General features: G+C 40.7%; 1 protein-coding gene across 3 annotated transcripts in view; it reads right to left on the bottom strand.

Annotated features, from left to right (window-relative positions):
- LOC127377321 (thymocyte selection-associated high mobility group box protein TOX) overlaps nt 1-16,281 on the bottom strand; it is a 77,683-nt gene that overhangs the window by 43,729 nt on the left and 17,673 nt on the right. For 2 of the 3 annotated variants that reach the window (XM_051425083.1, XM_051425084.1), the window contains exon 2: nt 3,781-3,873. The exons of the other annotated variant lie outside the window; for it this stretch is intronic. In XM_051425083.1, coding sequence (XP_051281043.1) covers nt 3,781-3,873 — 93 coding nt within the window. The remainder of the gene's footprint in view (nt 1-3,780; nt 3,874-16,281) is intronic. 3 annotated transcript variants of the gene reach the window in all.

The raw sequence follows: 16,281 nt of genomic DNA, 5'->3' as shown, positions 1-16,281 counted from the left end.
GTTGAGAGGCAGAAAGAGACAGAATGGAAAGAAAGAAAGAACACTATAGTAGATAGATTTCAGAGTTGCATGGGAGGAGGAGAAAGAAAGAGGGAGAGAGGAGAGACTATAGTAACAATTCTGGTGTTGCACCACGCCCCAAGCAAACAATGAACATGGGCAAACAATGAACATGGCACACACATACACACATATACACAAACACTCACACGCACACGTACACACACACACACACACACACACACACACACACACACACACACACACAAAGCCCATAAAAAGCGCAGCCTGTGGCCATGGCGACACATGCTCTGTTGTCGTTAGATAAGGGAAACAGGGCCTCTTCCTGGGTGTGAGAGTTTGATCCTACACACACACTACACACACACAGACAACATGCGCACACTCAGCTGCATCAGCACTGGGGTCACATGCACCAACGCCCAGCATCTTATGTATCCTCACCTTTATCAGCTGCATGGCTCATTTTCATATGCAAAACCCAGGCTATGTTTATCTGGACACACTGTGCTCCCGTCAGCAGACCACATACATTAGACGGCATGATCAGATATCGGAAAGATACACGGAGCAGCTCGCCGTATCTCTTAGAAGGATTTTGATGGAATTATTTTTGGAATTTGCTGGCCCTGTGCCATCCAAGAAAGTATTTAGTTAGAGGAATCGGTAATATGAATCATTGCAGCGTTGAATTTCCTCAAAGGACTGTTTTAAAAGTGTTTAAGAGTCTACTGGCATTTCATTTCCAGCTGATTCTGTTAAAGAAATATTTTGTTTTATTGTCAGCGCTGGTGCGATCCATCAGCTCACATCTAATGAGCATCAGCTCTGTTTGTTATGATTAGGTCTAAAGCATTCCACAGTGAAACAATACAGATACACACAAACACACAGTGCCCTTCCCATCAGCAACGGCTTGAAAAAAAAAAGCAACCTTTTCACTAAAGACATAATACAGGTTCCAACCGCTTCCGGCTCCACCTATACCTTGTGATGTGTAAAAATAAAAAGGCAGGCTGAAGCTCTCATTCATCCATTTTCTGTTGCACTGAAGCAACCACAAAACAGAAGCAACAGTCAACAGCAGAGATGGGAGGAGAGATTGAGGAGAAATGTAGTGTGCGTCTATGTGCGTGTGTGTGCGTGTGTGTGTGCGCGCGTGTGGAGGGAGGCCAGGTGGGGTGGTGCTAAATAAGGTTTTGTTTCCACTGTGAACTCGGGTTCACTGTGAGTTAGTGAGTTCACAACAGGATAAAATCTAAACGGTGATGGTGACGCATGATAACTCACACTGTTTTAATAGGAACCTAGAATGTTTGTAAATCAGCTTTTGTGTTTATTCTATTGTATTTATCATCAAAATTATTCCATAAAGCAGTCATTTCCAATAATTATATGATTCCTGTTCCAAATGCAAGAACTCAAGGCAAACCGAAAATCCAAAACAGTTTAAATTCTGATACTGTTTGAAAGTTAAGCCTTCGATACAATTATTATTGTACCGCTTTTTGACTTGACATTTTGACTTGTATCCATTACTTTCTGTGGATTTACAGGTGTTCTTGTAAGATATTTGGAGAGTGGCTATAATCAATATTTGAATATAAACAATCACATGACTACATTTATGTGAAAGGGGTCGCTTATAGTGTTGAACCCACAGAGACACCCACAGCTCTGCAGTTCCCCTTACTTCCCTAAAAAACAACTGTATGGTACCTGCCCTGCACCAAATGGCAGACAAAGTCTAGTCCGTGACTAGAGGTGAGCATAGTGGAGCATCTAGCTGCTTAAGAGCAAGATAACTCCCTCAGAAGTTGGTGGCAACCAAAACAGAGTGAATGTTCATCAGGTGGCCAGAAACATGACTGCAAACCGATGCTAATGTTACATTTGCCAAATGAAATTAAGAGGTGATACTGTCAGTACTGGGACAAAAATATGTGTTATTGCAGGTTTAAGTTCCAACAGTCAATCAAAGTTACTCTGCCTGTTGTACTCGTTGGATAAAAGATGGCTGCACTGTTTCTGTTGACATATAGTCTGATTGTCTTACTATCTGCCTGTGCAGTATCTATAGCAGAGAGCAAAAGAGGTCATAAACATGGAGTACGCAACGTGCGAGTGCATGTGCAAAGGTAACAGAAAAAAAAATGATGTCAGACCAAAGTGCCACCCACATGGCCTCCCTCATCCTGCCGCGGTGGCCTTCAACAGCCTGCCTGCTAACCAGTGCTGGGAAACACCTTCTTAGCATCAAGCACAAGAACATCACATGCAATTAGCAGCTAGGCCCAGCAGGTGCAGTAGTGCTATACTTAACATCATGGCCGCTACTAGAAGGAAAGTGGTTATCCCACCAGTCTACCTGACACTTACACTGTCTGGTCTGGGGTGAGAACGGGTGCGTGATTGCATGTACAATATGTGTGTCCGTACAGTAAGTGAATGTCTATGTGAGTCTATGTCAGTGAGGTTTCTCTGGCAGCAGGAGAGGATGCAGAGCACAAGCCACTTTTAACTGACTGGGGTAAACAGCGATGAGAGAAGATAAAGGGCAGAGTGAATGTCACATTACCCCAGCCCTTTGCCTCTGCTCACCGCAGCATCAGATAACTGCAGCAGGAAAAAAAAGTCTGGTTTCCTCTAGCATATAATTGGTTATCTTATTGCAATCTACTGCTCTCTTGCCTCTGCACAGTATAAAGTATGAAAGAGCAAAGGGAGAAGAAGAAAAAAAAGTCTGACTCTTCTGGCAGTGACTAAAATAAATCATTACGAGCATAGGACACATCAACCTATTTCTATGGGTGTCTTCTTTGTTGGAAGAAATACAAAAGGCTTAGGATGTGTGCTGAATTCAGTCTCCTACAGGCACCAACATGGCACGGACTTTAAGATGCAGCATAGAACTTACAGTTATAGAAGGTGGGAGGGAAGTGTTACTGTTACTGATAATCAGGTTGTGGTGTGTTCACTTTCAAAGATAAAATAATTATAGCACTAGTAATACATGCACAGATCTTTACACGAAAACACTGTACAGTTTTAAAGGGAAGCATGCTACATTATTGCCAATAAGATCATAGATTAGTGTAGTTTTAACATATAATATAAAATGCACAGGAAGTTACATTGCAACATCATTCAGATAGCAGACTGCCTGAAGAAATATCTATGTGTTATAGTCTGGGGAGTATTTGGGTGTCTCTGTAAAATAATTCTGTATTATAGTTGTTTATACATCATTAAATAAAAAAGTTGTTAAAGATTAGCTGTTAAGATGTCAAAGGTGTTTTCAAATTCAGACTTAATTTGTTTCTATGGAAGCCCACACATGGTGACCCGACTATAACAACTACAGAGGCGTATTTTGCACCTTTGCATGTTTTCACACATATGTTGCTGCAATTAAGAAACACAACTCTTGACATCATCTGTGAATTCCAGTAAGTGTGCCAGTTTTTCAATGCAAATAAATACAATATTTGCAGTGTGTGGTGGAGAATATGAAATAATTAGTTTTTCACGCATGCATGTATAAAACATGACAGTATGTGCTTGTGTGTGTTCTTGCAGGGAGGTTCATGAGGTTAAGTAAGTATGCCTGCCCATTAAGAGCAATCACAACTCTCAGTTTGGAACCTCCAAAACCACACCGGGCCCAGGCCGGTACCTTGAAGTACCACTTTCTAAATCAATTGGCTAGCACAAACAGACGAGGTTTTAGAAATTGGACGCTTGGCTACTGTATCTCACCACAGCAGTGGGCAGTCTTTTCCTAGCTGGATTGATGCCTGGAGGGGGGGCAGTGTGGAGCCTAACCCCTCGTTCACCCACACTGTACCGGGCCTGTGGTTTGAGAGAAAGACAGCAGGGAGAGAAAGAGAAGAGACAGAGAAGACAAAAGTGGGGAAGGAAACGACATGGCGGGGCTTTAGTTTGCAAGATACAAGCAGGGCATTTGTAAAGGAACATGTCAAGGGCCCCCCCTCCCTCGAGAACCTTTCCCTCCTTCTCCCTTTCTCTGGTTGCTCTGCTCTTCCCCTCAAACCCAGCACACGCGTGCTGGGGGAGGAGTAATGACATGAGACTTACACAGTGACTCTACACAGCACCATGCTAGGGGAAGAATGGAGGTTAATGAGCTGACATCCCCTCCACCCCGAACACGCCTCCTCCCTATGCCGACCTCCCTACTCTCTTACACACACTGACAAGCATATAGACAAAACCCCTATAAGACAGTGGGGCTGAACTCTGGCACTTAGCCAAAGATCTGGCGACTACAGGAATATCATGGAACAACAAGTGGATTTACGCTGTCTCCATATACTGTCCATACTGGACAACGCCGACCACCCTCTGCACAAGACCTTCACCAGGCAGAGGAGTGTGTTCAGTGGCAGACTGCTGTGCCAATTCAGCTCCACCAACCGACTGAAAAACTCTTTCGTCCCCCTGGCCATCAGACTGTACAACAGCTCTTAGTCAAGGCAGGGAGGACAATAGACAACAGACAACGGACAATTTCTACCTCCATTTGCACTGTTTACTTCCATTTGTACTCCATCTGTACTGTTTACTGTTTTGCACTGTTTATTGTAGCTACTGTGTTATAAGTTGATTTTATTTTAATTTCTAATTTTATTTTAATGTAGGTTTAATGTATGTTTAATGTATGTATGTTTCATATGCTACTGGATACTTGAATTTCCATCGGGATAAATAAAGTATCTATCCAACTATCTATCTATCTATCTATCTATCTATCTATCTATCTATCTATCTATCTATCTATCTATCTATCTATCTATCTATCTATCTATCTATCTATCTATCTATCTATCTATCTATACATTAAATAGAGCTCACAACAACAGTTGGGTTATGAACAACTGTGAGAGTAATACAATATAACCTACATTATAAATATGACCTGCAAACATCAGCTCACATAATCAAAACCACATAACAGTAAATTTCAGCTATACTAGTGGCCCAATGGGCTGACATGCTCATTACATGTTGAAAAATGTGTGAGGGAAAAAGTACTGTTTAGCTTGAGGTTGGCAACGTGTTGTCACCTAAATCAAAAGGGTTAATCTAACATACACTAGCAGTTTTAGTCATCAAGTTGAACTTTTGACGTGCAAGTGGCACGACCAAAGTCATTGGGATTCATTGTCTGAGGATGAATGTTTGCACCAAATAGGGCTGAACAATTAATCACACTGCCAGGATGGCTAAAAAACAGTCCAACCACAAGTGTCAGTATCTTACAAAACACTTCACAACCATACAACAGTTGTTGACTTGTTAAGGATAGACAGCTTTTGCACCCCGACCACAGACCACGGGCTGAACACATTATGCTATTATAGTACATACAGTGCTGTGAATAACTGATCAGACCTTCAGATGCTCCCCCATTACTTGTTTGTCACGTGGTGGTGTGTGGGTGTATATAATGTTAAATAAAACCTCAGTGGCCTTTAAGTTGCATCATCGGAAAACCAACATATAAAGGTGAGAATTTTTAACAGATAAGAGTTGAAGCGTGCACAGACATAAATAAAAGACACAAAGAGGTAAGAAAAACAGTGGGGTTCAAAGGAACGCTTTAGAAAACCTTTCAGCAGATAGAAATTTAGTTGAATGCAAATTAATGTAAACAAATGGCATTTGCATGAGCCTATCTGAGGTTGAATAAACACATGCAGGTGCACTTAACACTGATATGAGGCAGATTTATTAGTTTGCCAATGAGACATCCTAAGACTGCTGTTGTTTGATCTATGTATAACATAAGCCCTTGCTATTCATATAACTCCATACTAGCCTGCTGCATGCCTGGTTGACAGCTCCATTACACTCTCCACACCCCTTCTTGAGAGGCTGGACGCTACCATCTAAGCTACAGGCTTTCATTACTGGAGTTTGAGATATATATATTTTTTAAATAAACTGCCAATGGACGGTATCCTACTGTAATAGATGATGAGCCTTAATTACCTCAAATAAAACAAGTAAAAAATGTAAAAAGCACGATGGTAAATGACATCCTTCATAAAAAAAAAGAACATTACCAAAAGCAGAAACAGAATTGATAATGGCGCAGCAAAGCACTTTTACAGAGCTTGAAAACAATGGAAGATGGATGGCTAGTCATTAGCGCCCATTGTGAATCTTTCCAGTGAGTAATTTGTGGAAAGGCTTGTGCATTTTTAATATTCTTAAACTGAAGAGCCCTAAGAACACAAACTCCATGAAATAATAAGAGGCATTTCACCTTAGCACTATCTGAGCTTCTCAATTATTTACCACTAATGAATTGCCTCGGGCAATATTCCTCCTAAGTACAATATCAACCATCCCAGAGAGGCTGAATCAGCTCGCTCAAATACTTAAATACATTTACTCAATTATGCTCACTGTCCCTAATATGAAAGAGACAAGGATGTGCAAGCATAGGAAACAGTAGCTTTTTTCCTAATGTTTCATATCTGTTTCATTCAGCCTTGATATTTTCAACAAAGTCCTCACACGCACAACAACAACAACTCCTATAATGATTAATTCATTAACGTTTTCATCGAAGAAGCAATGAAGTTTCTTGAAAATTCCTCTATTTTTGCATCTGTGGTGTGGGAGGATACAATAAAATGACATTTGCTGTTGTTGTTGTGTCTAGCCTCAGTAACATAACAGTACTGCAGGCCAGTTGCCAGGCATCCACCAAACGTTGCGCTTCACAGCCCAACATGCCACCTAGAATATCTTGACCATGTTGGCTGAAGGAGCCTCAGAGTGTGGGGCATCACACCACCAGCCCCCAAGACAGGTAACCAACAGGTAGGAAAAAGATGGAAATGAGTATGGTACCAAGTCAAAAGTATTGAAAGTAGTCATGAAGACAGTGTAAGTACAACCCCACAGTTGCCAGTCTATTTCAAAACAAAGTCTCTGCAAAGCGCGTAAAAAATTAGAATAACCTTAAACATATAAACCCATCACCTGAATGTAAATAGATTCTACCATCTGCTAGCTTGATCCCTAGGGGACAACTTCATACTGGTGTGTTTTCTATGTGTCTATCTATGTGTTTGTGTACTTCAGTGTACTAACTCTAACAAACTCTTAATTAAAACTAAGTACAGAGTACAAGAGTTCTTTTTAGTTATTTCACACGAGACAATCAAGTGACAATAATTTCACAATTGGGCATATGTGTTTGTTTTTTTCACATTTCACATTTAAAATATAAACTGGTGGTTATTTGAATTTATGATTTTCACATACTTAATTATTTAGATAATAAATCTATATGAGCTATATGCTATAGAGAAGTATGTGTGGGAGTGTTATATTCCTGCAAGTCTTTTTCGTTGCTTATAAATGCACATATTTTATATCTGCAGTCCACTCTCAAAGTAACAAACTGAGCATTCTGCTCTATTTTTATGATCGACATTGTTATCACCATTTAATCAGAAAAATGTCACAACCATGATCCTTCCATTGCGTAACTGAGCAGTTCAGGCCTGACAAGCTTTAGTCAATTCCATGCTATCCGGATATAATCATCAGTCTTTGGCTGTAACTACACCAGAAAGAAATTTAAGTGCAAAGGATCCCGTTCCTAGACAGCTGGTAGTTGTAAATTCCTATCAGGGAATAAAAAACAGAGAGGGAGGGAGAGAGTTTGAAAGAAAACATATACTATTTTCATTTCAACTGCTTTAGGGATTAAGGCTTGGGGCTCTATAAAAAAAATGCATTAAAATAATCCACCATTTGCATGTTTTATCTCACAAAGGAGGCTCACATAGACACACATACACACCAACCCCCACTCTTCCCTCCCTTCTTCTCCTCCTTCCCCTCCCCCATTCTGGGTGAGTGCACACACACACACACACACGTTCAGACGCACGACATACACATATACACACTGTCATCATTAAACACACACACACACACACACACGCACACACATCGAGATCAACCTGCTGCCATCTGCTCTACGCGCTCTGTACAATCCTCGCAGAATACATTATTCACTACAATACATCACATCACATTCCCTCAATGTCATAGCCTTGTGCTGTAGAAGAGTAAGAGAGAGAATGGAGGAGAGGGGAGAGCAAAACAGCTATTGTACTCTGAAGAGAGAGAGAGAAACAGAGGGGGGGGGATTTGGCCTGTTACATGGTACAGTGGTAGGGAAATTAAAGACAGTTTGATTTGGCTTTTAGGTGAAACAAGGTTGTCAGCGAAACTTGTTCCAGTTACAGCTACCAGGCTAGATTAAAAATCCGGACAAGGAGACTAGTGTATGAAAGTGAAGGATTAGAGTGGCTGAGAAAGTGGAGGAAAGAGAGAGAGAGAGAGAGAGAGAGAGAGAGACACCTGGCATAACTGGCAGGAGAATATATAGTGTTACTTCTTGTCATACACAGAGGCATGCTTTTGAACAGGGTTTTTTTTCTTTAGTTCTGCAAGTGTTTTCAAGTGCTAAAGGTTAAGGTAGGTGTTACAATCCAATGAGAAGACCAAAACCAACAATGTGTTAGTCCGTCTCTCAGTACTTTCCAACTTTGCTAACCTGTCTGCAGCTCTCCACAACAGCATCTGTCCCTATAGAAAACGTATTAAAACAAATGTATAGTTTTATTTTCTTTTAAATAGCTGCTCTCATCAATATTATATATATACGACGGATCAAAATAGCAGAGAGAATTATCTATAGAGCATTTTATTGCCTTTAAGCTTATTGTTTCGGTTTTACAACCCACAACTTGTACTGTTTTGGTTGCCTCTCACCACTTTATTATTAGTGATGTCTTCAGCTGCAGCATACAACTATTTTTTTGTAAAAAATGCTTCCTGCACAGGGCCAAACAACAAGGAGGCAAATTTAGCGACTTGCTGGTAAACATAGTGGAGCATTTAGCAGCAATAAAGCCAAATGTTGGTGGACAGCAACACAGAGCTAAAGCAGAGTAAATATTGGGTTTACATTTTCCAAGTGGACAGAATCACAACTCCAGATGAATTTTAATGTTCTATGTCGGCTAGATATGTAACCAGGCAACTGTTTGCTAGAAAGTTTATGAATGCTGGGTTTACTGCTTGTTACGCTACACCAAGATAAGATAGTGTGGCTTATTTATGTTTTTTTTTATTATTTTAGACATCAATGGAGGACTATGGCAAATAGGATCAACCTATATCAGGCTTTAGTTAAAGGTTATACTTGTTAGTTAAACAAATTCATTGTTGGCTTTGATCTTTTCATGGGATTTGTTAAAAATGAAATTAAAAAAATCAACTCAAGCCTTACCCTTGAAGTGTTATCAGAAGTTAAAGGACCAGTGTTTAGAAGTCAGTAGCATCTAGCAGCAAATGGTTGCAGATTTCAACCATTTTAATACAGTTCAGCCTTCCGAGCATGTGGAAGAAACTATAATGTCTGCGAAACTCAGGAGAAAGGCCCTCTAGATCCAAATCCAGTGGTTGGTTTGTCCATTCTGGGCGACTATAGAAACATGGCACACTCTGTAGAAGAGGATCCTCCTAAATGTTCCACACCGGACCTTTAATGTAATGTATATTGCATTTTTTAATGCATTGTATTATTTACTTTTCCGTGTTTGTGTAAAAAGAATGGATTTCTGCTTGCTTTGTTTACATATTTAACTCCCTGCCCCATGTTATTTCTTCTGTGCAAAGCATGAACATGTGTGTATGTGTGTGTGTGTGTGTGTGTCACAATTGTGCAGTGGTGGCAGAGCAGAGGGAGTGAACAGCTGGCAGGCCCACACTTGACTACGTATTGACCTGCTTTGCATTCACCTGTTATTCAGCCGAACCTAATGTTTCCACTTGGCTCTGCTGCAGCTGAGCTGCAATTAACCTCGCTGTGAGAGCAAGGCAAGCAAGACTTAAGTAATTTGTCAAAGTAGTTTGTGGAACTTTGCTAAATGTCATTCTACCTAATCCTGTAAAATTAACAGATTTTCCTTAATTTTTTACACTTTGAAAAAAGTAAATAAAGTTTTACCCAAAGAAGGACGTCTAACCCTTCCCACATTTACAGCACCTGTATACACAGCCTACATTCAATACATCCCTAACATACTATTTTTTAAACTCGTAGAGTTCTTGACAGGGTGCAGGTGATCTCCTGACTGCAGATAATTACCCTTTGAAACTGCCATTTGCCTGTCTAAACACCCCATTTGAATGGGAGAAAGCGTTGCTGCGTCAGACGCTTCCCTCCTCCTCTTCTTTGCCTCCTCTCGTTTTTTCCCACCCTCCATTCCCCCTCCCTCCCTCCACTTTTCGCAGATGCTCTCTCGGCTCTTGTCTGTGTTTGGGCTGCGACTGTGAGGGGTCACCGCCTGCCTTGTTCTCACACGTGGAGCACTGAGCCTGTGTGTGTTTGTGTGTGTGAAAGAGAGAGACAGCACACACTTGTCTACGGATGATTATATGAATGAGTGTGTGTGCAAAAATGTCAAAAAAAGAGGTGTTTAAGTGTGTGAATTTATCCAAATGTCTGTGCAGTTGAGCCTGAGTGCCTTTCCCACTGTGTGTGTTTCAAAGTGTTTGAGTGTGTATCTTTGTCTGTGTGTGTGTGTGTGCCTTGCTAGCTCAGTGCCAGGTCTCTCTAATGAGTCTGTCAGGCGCTGTTAGCGACGGCGTGCTCCCCTGGCTCAGCGCACTCCTACAGACACAGTGTGATTAGCCGGGCCAACGGCACGCCACCGGGCCAGATTAAACACTCACCATGCCGCCAGGGAACACACACACACACACACACACATATTAGAGCAAGCGTTACACTCACTCACACAAGCACCACACACACACGTAGACGTACTTAGACACACACAGCTTCATCATCATTGTGCCTATTAGCCTGCTCTGATACAGTAACACGTACTTGCCCTCCGGAGCCAGGTGTTGACGCTGCTGGAATTGAAAATGAATGCGAAAAATAAACATAATACAAGCCATCTATGGAGCCGGCAAAAAAAAGTTAATATTTCATTAATATGTCCGCCTTTATTGAATTCCTGTCTGCCGCTAATCTTGAACATCACTCAGAATTAAGGCCAGCCCTTCTGGCTCCAGCAGCTTTCAACATCTTCATTAAAGCGACATGATTCACTAATTACAGGTAATTACCCTTTAATGAGTGCCCCAGATGAATGAGAAGATATGCAGAGGAGGGGCTTGCCTGAGGACACGTCGTTTTTCAATTCCTCAAGGGCCAAGACTGGACTGTGACTGAGTGCTACAGCTTGACCGTTAGCAGAGACACGGTGGTCTGGTTAGAAAAGGCTGGCCGTCACTTACACATCTTTCAGCCATAAACCTGGTGTATCGCACAGGACACTGAATGTGAGTTATGTGAACCAGATGGGTACATACTGGATTGTCCCTGTTCACATAAATCCAGGGTCAAACTTTTTGGTTTGTAACCCCTTAATAAAAAGCAGTGCCTGTCATAGGCTGCATATGTCTGGCCATTAAAGCTCCCTCCCCAAAGTTTTTCTGACACTAACATGAGGCTTCAGCAGTCTGAGTTAGTCAAATGAGACAGTTATCTTCCAGGTACAGCCCTTTTGTAACACAAAATTCCCTCTTTGTGCTTCCTTGGACAGTGTTTCCCTGTTGAGCTGCAGTGGAAAGATAGTAACAAAAAGAGACTCACTCATGTGCCTCATAGTCACTTCAGATAAACTTTTTAAATTGCACAGAACAAGCATTGTGGATTTTGTCCCCACATCATTAACATTAAAGGCCAGTAGTTTCAGTGTTCGTACGGACACTTGACTATTGTTTTAAGCCAGACTGGAAAATATGTGAATCTATTGAATCATTGTGTCAAACTCCACACACAAGCTAAATAAGACACAACCCTTTGACTTAAACATCTCACTCCACTGTCAAAACGAAACTCTTCCATTGATTACAGAAGAGTTTGGTGGGCATGTGGTTGGCGGTCAAACATTTTCCAACACCAAGCTAAAAAGAGTTCATAAATCAAATTGAGAAGTTGAGAGTACGGGGGCAAGTGTACAACCTAGGCTGCTCTGGTCTGTCCTGGTTCCCTTTTTTTGTTCTTGTCCACATCCTCCTCCTACTCCTCTCACTCTTCCTCCTGCTCTCCCTGCATCCATGTTTGCAAAGTTCTCACAAAGCAGGTGAGCAGACTGTTTGGTGTTCAATTATTGTACATGTATATGTATAATGTTTCCTTGCGTGTGTGTGTTTTGCCAATTTGAGGAGTGTTTTGCATTTTGAATTCTCAGTGATTGGAAGACATTTTATCCTTGAACAAACTGTCTAAATGTCAGAAATGGTGTGTAGTGTTTTGTGTGCAAGCGGAAAATGTGTTTGTACTTTTGGTGCCTTTGTTTAAGGGATGGTTGCAAAAGTAAAGATTTTGATGCTTTGGTGTGATCATTCACTTTTAGTATGTAAGTGACATCAAAAACCGATCATTTATGGGATAAAGCAATAATCATAGAAAAATCTGGAAATAAATCCTCATTTCTGTGGCAGAACATTTTATTTTCCTATACAAATAAAGTTTGACCCACTATATACATATTGAGATCCACTGTTGAATATTATATGAAATAAACAGCATTATTTTTCCATGTCATTAATAGTGGTCGATGTTATGTTTTTTATGAATTCAACATATCCGAAGCTATAGGTTGGGGATGTGACAGCTTACACTTTATGTTCATATTGAAGCGTCTATGGGTTCAAGAAAACTGATAAAAATCCCAAGTAATGTCCAGTAACCACCCCATTACACTCTGCTGTAGGGAGACTATAGCGTTTTCACACAAGAAGACCATGATCTTCACCAGCGCTGAGTAGCCTGTAATGGACCTGGGTCAGAAAAGCTGTGATGACCCTTGACATCTTCAATAAAATAAAGAAATATTGCTGACACTGTTAAGAAGTGAGATTTGTAACACATTTAAGGTGGTAATGGGTTAAAGTGGGCAGCTTTTCTAACTGTGAAGGTGTAGGAGGTGCAGACTGCAAAATCAAAAGAGAAGAGTGTTCATTGTTCCTCTGTTGTCTCTCTCTCTCAGAAAACGAGCGAGAATGAGATTGATCTAACAACTTGCCAACATTAAAGAGTTAAGTTTCTTATCTTGGGCCTGCAGAAGAAAAGAAAATACAAGAAAATACTGCGCACCAATTTTCCCCTCTTTCTGATTCTTCTCCTGCCACTCTATTGCTAACTCTCGTGCCTGGTGGCCTATTTTTACCCCTCGGTGTGGCATCTCAGGGTTTTCCTTGTCACCACCACGTTTCCTGTCATCGTGCGTAGGTATGGTTGAACGGTGCAGTTACTGAAAAGGCCCTGACACGGTCTTTCTAACTGTCTCTCTCTCAGATGTGGTCACAGATCTTTGTCTTCATATCCAAGGCAGCGTAGCCTTTTTACAGTTCATGAATTAAAAGGCAACTTCCTCAGTACAGTATGGTAGATACATTAACATGAGCTGAAAGCGGAAATATTAAGTCAGTGAGTATTACAAACATTTCTTGGTTGATTGTTTTCTGTTTGCTTGCCTTTAATCCAGGCCCCTTGGGATTAGGATATTTACAGAAACAACCCTTTGTTTACAATACACTAATCCAATCACCACGCTAAAGGTTCATTCAATTTGTGCCCTGACAGTGACCCTCCCTCCTCCAACCCATACCCTCCTCCTCTAAAGCATATTTATCATTATGCCATATGCCCCAACACAACACTGCGTCTTTTCTCTGGCTGAAATGTGCAGAATGTGATATACAGTGCTGTGTGGCACAATGGAGTAATTGTGTTTTGTCCCTAGAGGGAAAGTATGAGTTGGAAGAGGGGAATTATCAGCGCAGGATGTATGCTTTTTTCTAGCCTCATACGACGAGTTAGTTGTGAGTGAGGGCGGATCGTGGAGGTATAAATGAGCAACTTGATTTCTGGGATGTAACTGTTTTGCCTGACCTCTATTAAAGCAAGCTTTGGTGGCTTTCTTAGCTTTTTAATGTCAAGCCGTGTCTTATATTTTGTCGCAGCACTTTAATACAATATACTTTAATAACCTTTCTTTCTGCAGGGCAAAACAGTATATTAGGCCTATATATTTCAAACTATTCAAAATCAGTTCCAGATGTATGTGAGTGAGTAAAATTCTTTTATGAAAGACAAATATACGTTTGGACTTGAAATGATAAACAATGAAATGCCAACAGACTGCATGAAGTTAACTGTCCTCTTTGTGCTGCACCTCTCCTCTAGCGTGACGCACAGTGCCTCTTTTGTTCTGCCACTCATTGCTTATGTTACTGTAGAGCACTAATGCACACAGATCGATAGCATACTTTCCATTTCAACACATTGAGCTGATGTACGGACACGCAGTTGGAATTGATCCTGTCCTGTCAACACAAAGTTTTAGCTCTGTATGTCTTTTTCCTACTGCAAAATAAATGGTCTTTAAATAAAAAGCTTTTCTCACAGCGTGTTCACAGTCTCAAACCCTCTTTGTAGCTTGACATCTCTGTATTACACATTGAATAACTGCATTGCTGATGATGATGTAAGGCTAGGTGGGTGGGAGACGGTGCAACAGAGGCATAGACACAACACATCAGGATCAAAACAGAACATCTGGCCCTTTCGCATGAATCAAATTTAAAAACGTTCTGTCACTCTTCTCTTGCACATTGTAGACCTTTTATGATTGGGGGAAAAAACATCATACTGGCTCTAATAAAACTATACTGAAAAAGCTGTAAAGTCATAACAGCCATAAAACATGTTAATACACCAATAAAACGATAAGTCTGAAATGTAAAGAAGAAAAACAAACAATGCATGTCGCCTGTCGGGTCTAAAACAAACAAACCAAGCAAAATCAATTTCCTCCCCCACAGGATGTCCATGGCATGCTAGCAGGTTTTTACGACCACGGCTGAAAGGTGCAAAAACACCAAGCATGTTTCAAGTAAGCAAAACTATCAATCTGCACTTTTAATAAGCTCACAGTACAAGGTGCACACAGTCTGAATACAGCATGAAACCTTTACTGTCGTGAAGGCTGAAAACAGGAACTAGCAGGTCTCACTCAAACAGGTCATAGTGCGTGGTACATTGTATGACTGAATAAAAATAGATGACTGATTTAAGTGACCCTTCAGCATTTTTACATTTTGCTCTCGAGCTTGCAGGAAAATGCACAACATTTTTTTGTTTTGTTTATGCAAAGAATTTAATTTAGCAGAAATTCAAGGACAAATGTTTCCTTTTTTTTCATGTAACGTGACACATTTCTGTAAAGGCAGAAACACCTTCATGGAGTTGGAAAATGTCACAGCATGTCATGTACATTCACAACTTGCTGCAGGCTATACAGCATGTCATTACACCTTAGACAATTAAATCTCTCTGTTAAGACCTCAGATCCCTCCTGTACATGGCTGTTTGAGTATGAAAAACAACACCAGGAAGAATCAGAATATGATTTATTTTCCCCACAGCTATAAATCATATAGTGGTCTTCTAAAATGATACATTGTAGGTGGAAACTCTTTAAATTTTTGTGAAGCTCTCAGCCCACACAATACAGTTGGTGCTTCTGAGACCAAGATAAAATGTTTTCAGTGATAACAATAAAACAGCTCTCCTTGGTTCGATGAACCAAACCATCAGCTTCTGAAAGGCAGAGATGGAGAGAGAAACAGAGAGAGGAAGAGCACTAATCTCATTACCTTCTCTTCCTGGCATGAGAAAATATTCATCTCTCTGTGGCAACCGGCAGGAGGGTGACGACGAAAAAAAAATTCAATCGCACATCCCACCATTTCATTTTCCATGTAATTAAATCAGTTAAATGTTATAAAAACATGTAAACTCCGTCAATGACTTTGAGCCATTTGCATTTTTAATCAGGCCAGATTAATTCTAATAAGCGAGCTGGGCTAAGTCGATGACAGAGCAGCCCTATTGTGTGTCTGTCACACTCATTTAATTCTGTCATTATGTCCCATATCCTATTATGATAATTAGCTTTTTATTCTCAATCAACAACCAGCCAAGGCTATTAAGTAATAATCTCTGACTAGTGCACTTTTAACCTTAAACGTGTTAGAAGTTTGCCACCTCAAAAACAAAAACCGGCTGATAACAGAAGGGAAAATACAAAAACAGTGCAATGTGCTGGCTTGTTTAAC

The sequence above is a fragment of the Dicentrarchus labrax genome, unplaced genomic scaffold, assembly GCF_905237075.1.
Source record: "Dicentrarchus labrax unplaced genomic scaffold, dlabrax2021, whole genome shotgun sequence".
Taxonomy (NCBI): Eukaryota; Metazoa; Chordata; class Actinopteri; family Moronidae; genus Dicentrarchus; species Dicentrarchus labrax.
This window is presented reverse-complemented; position numbering and strand designations above follow the sequence as displayed.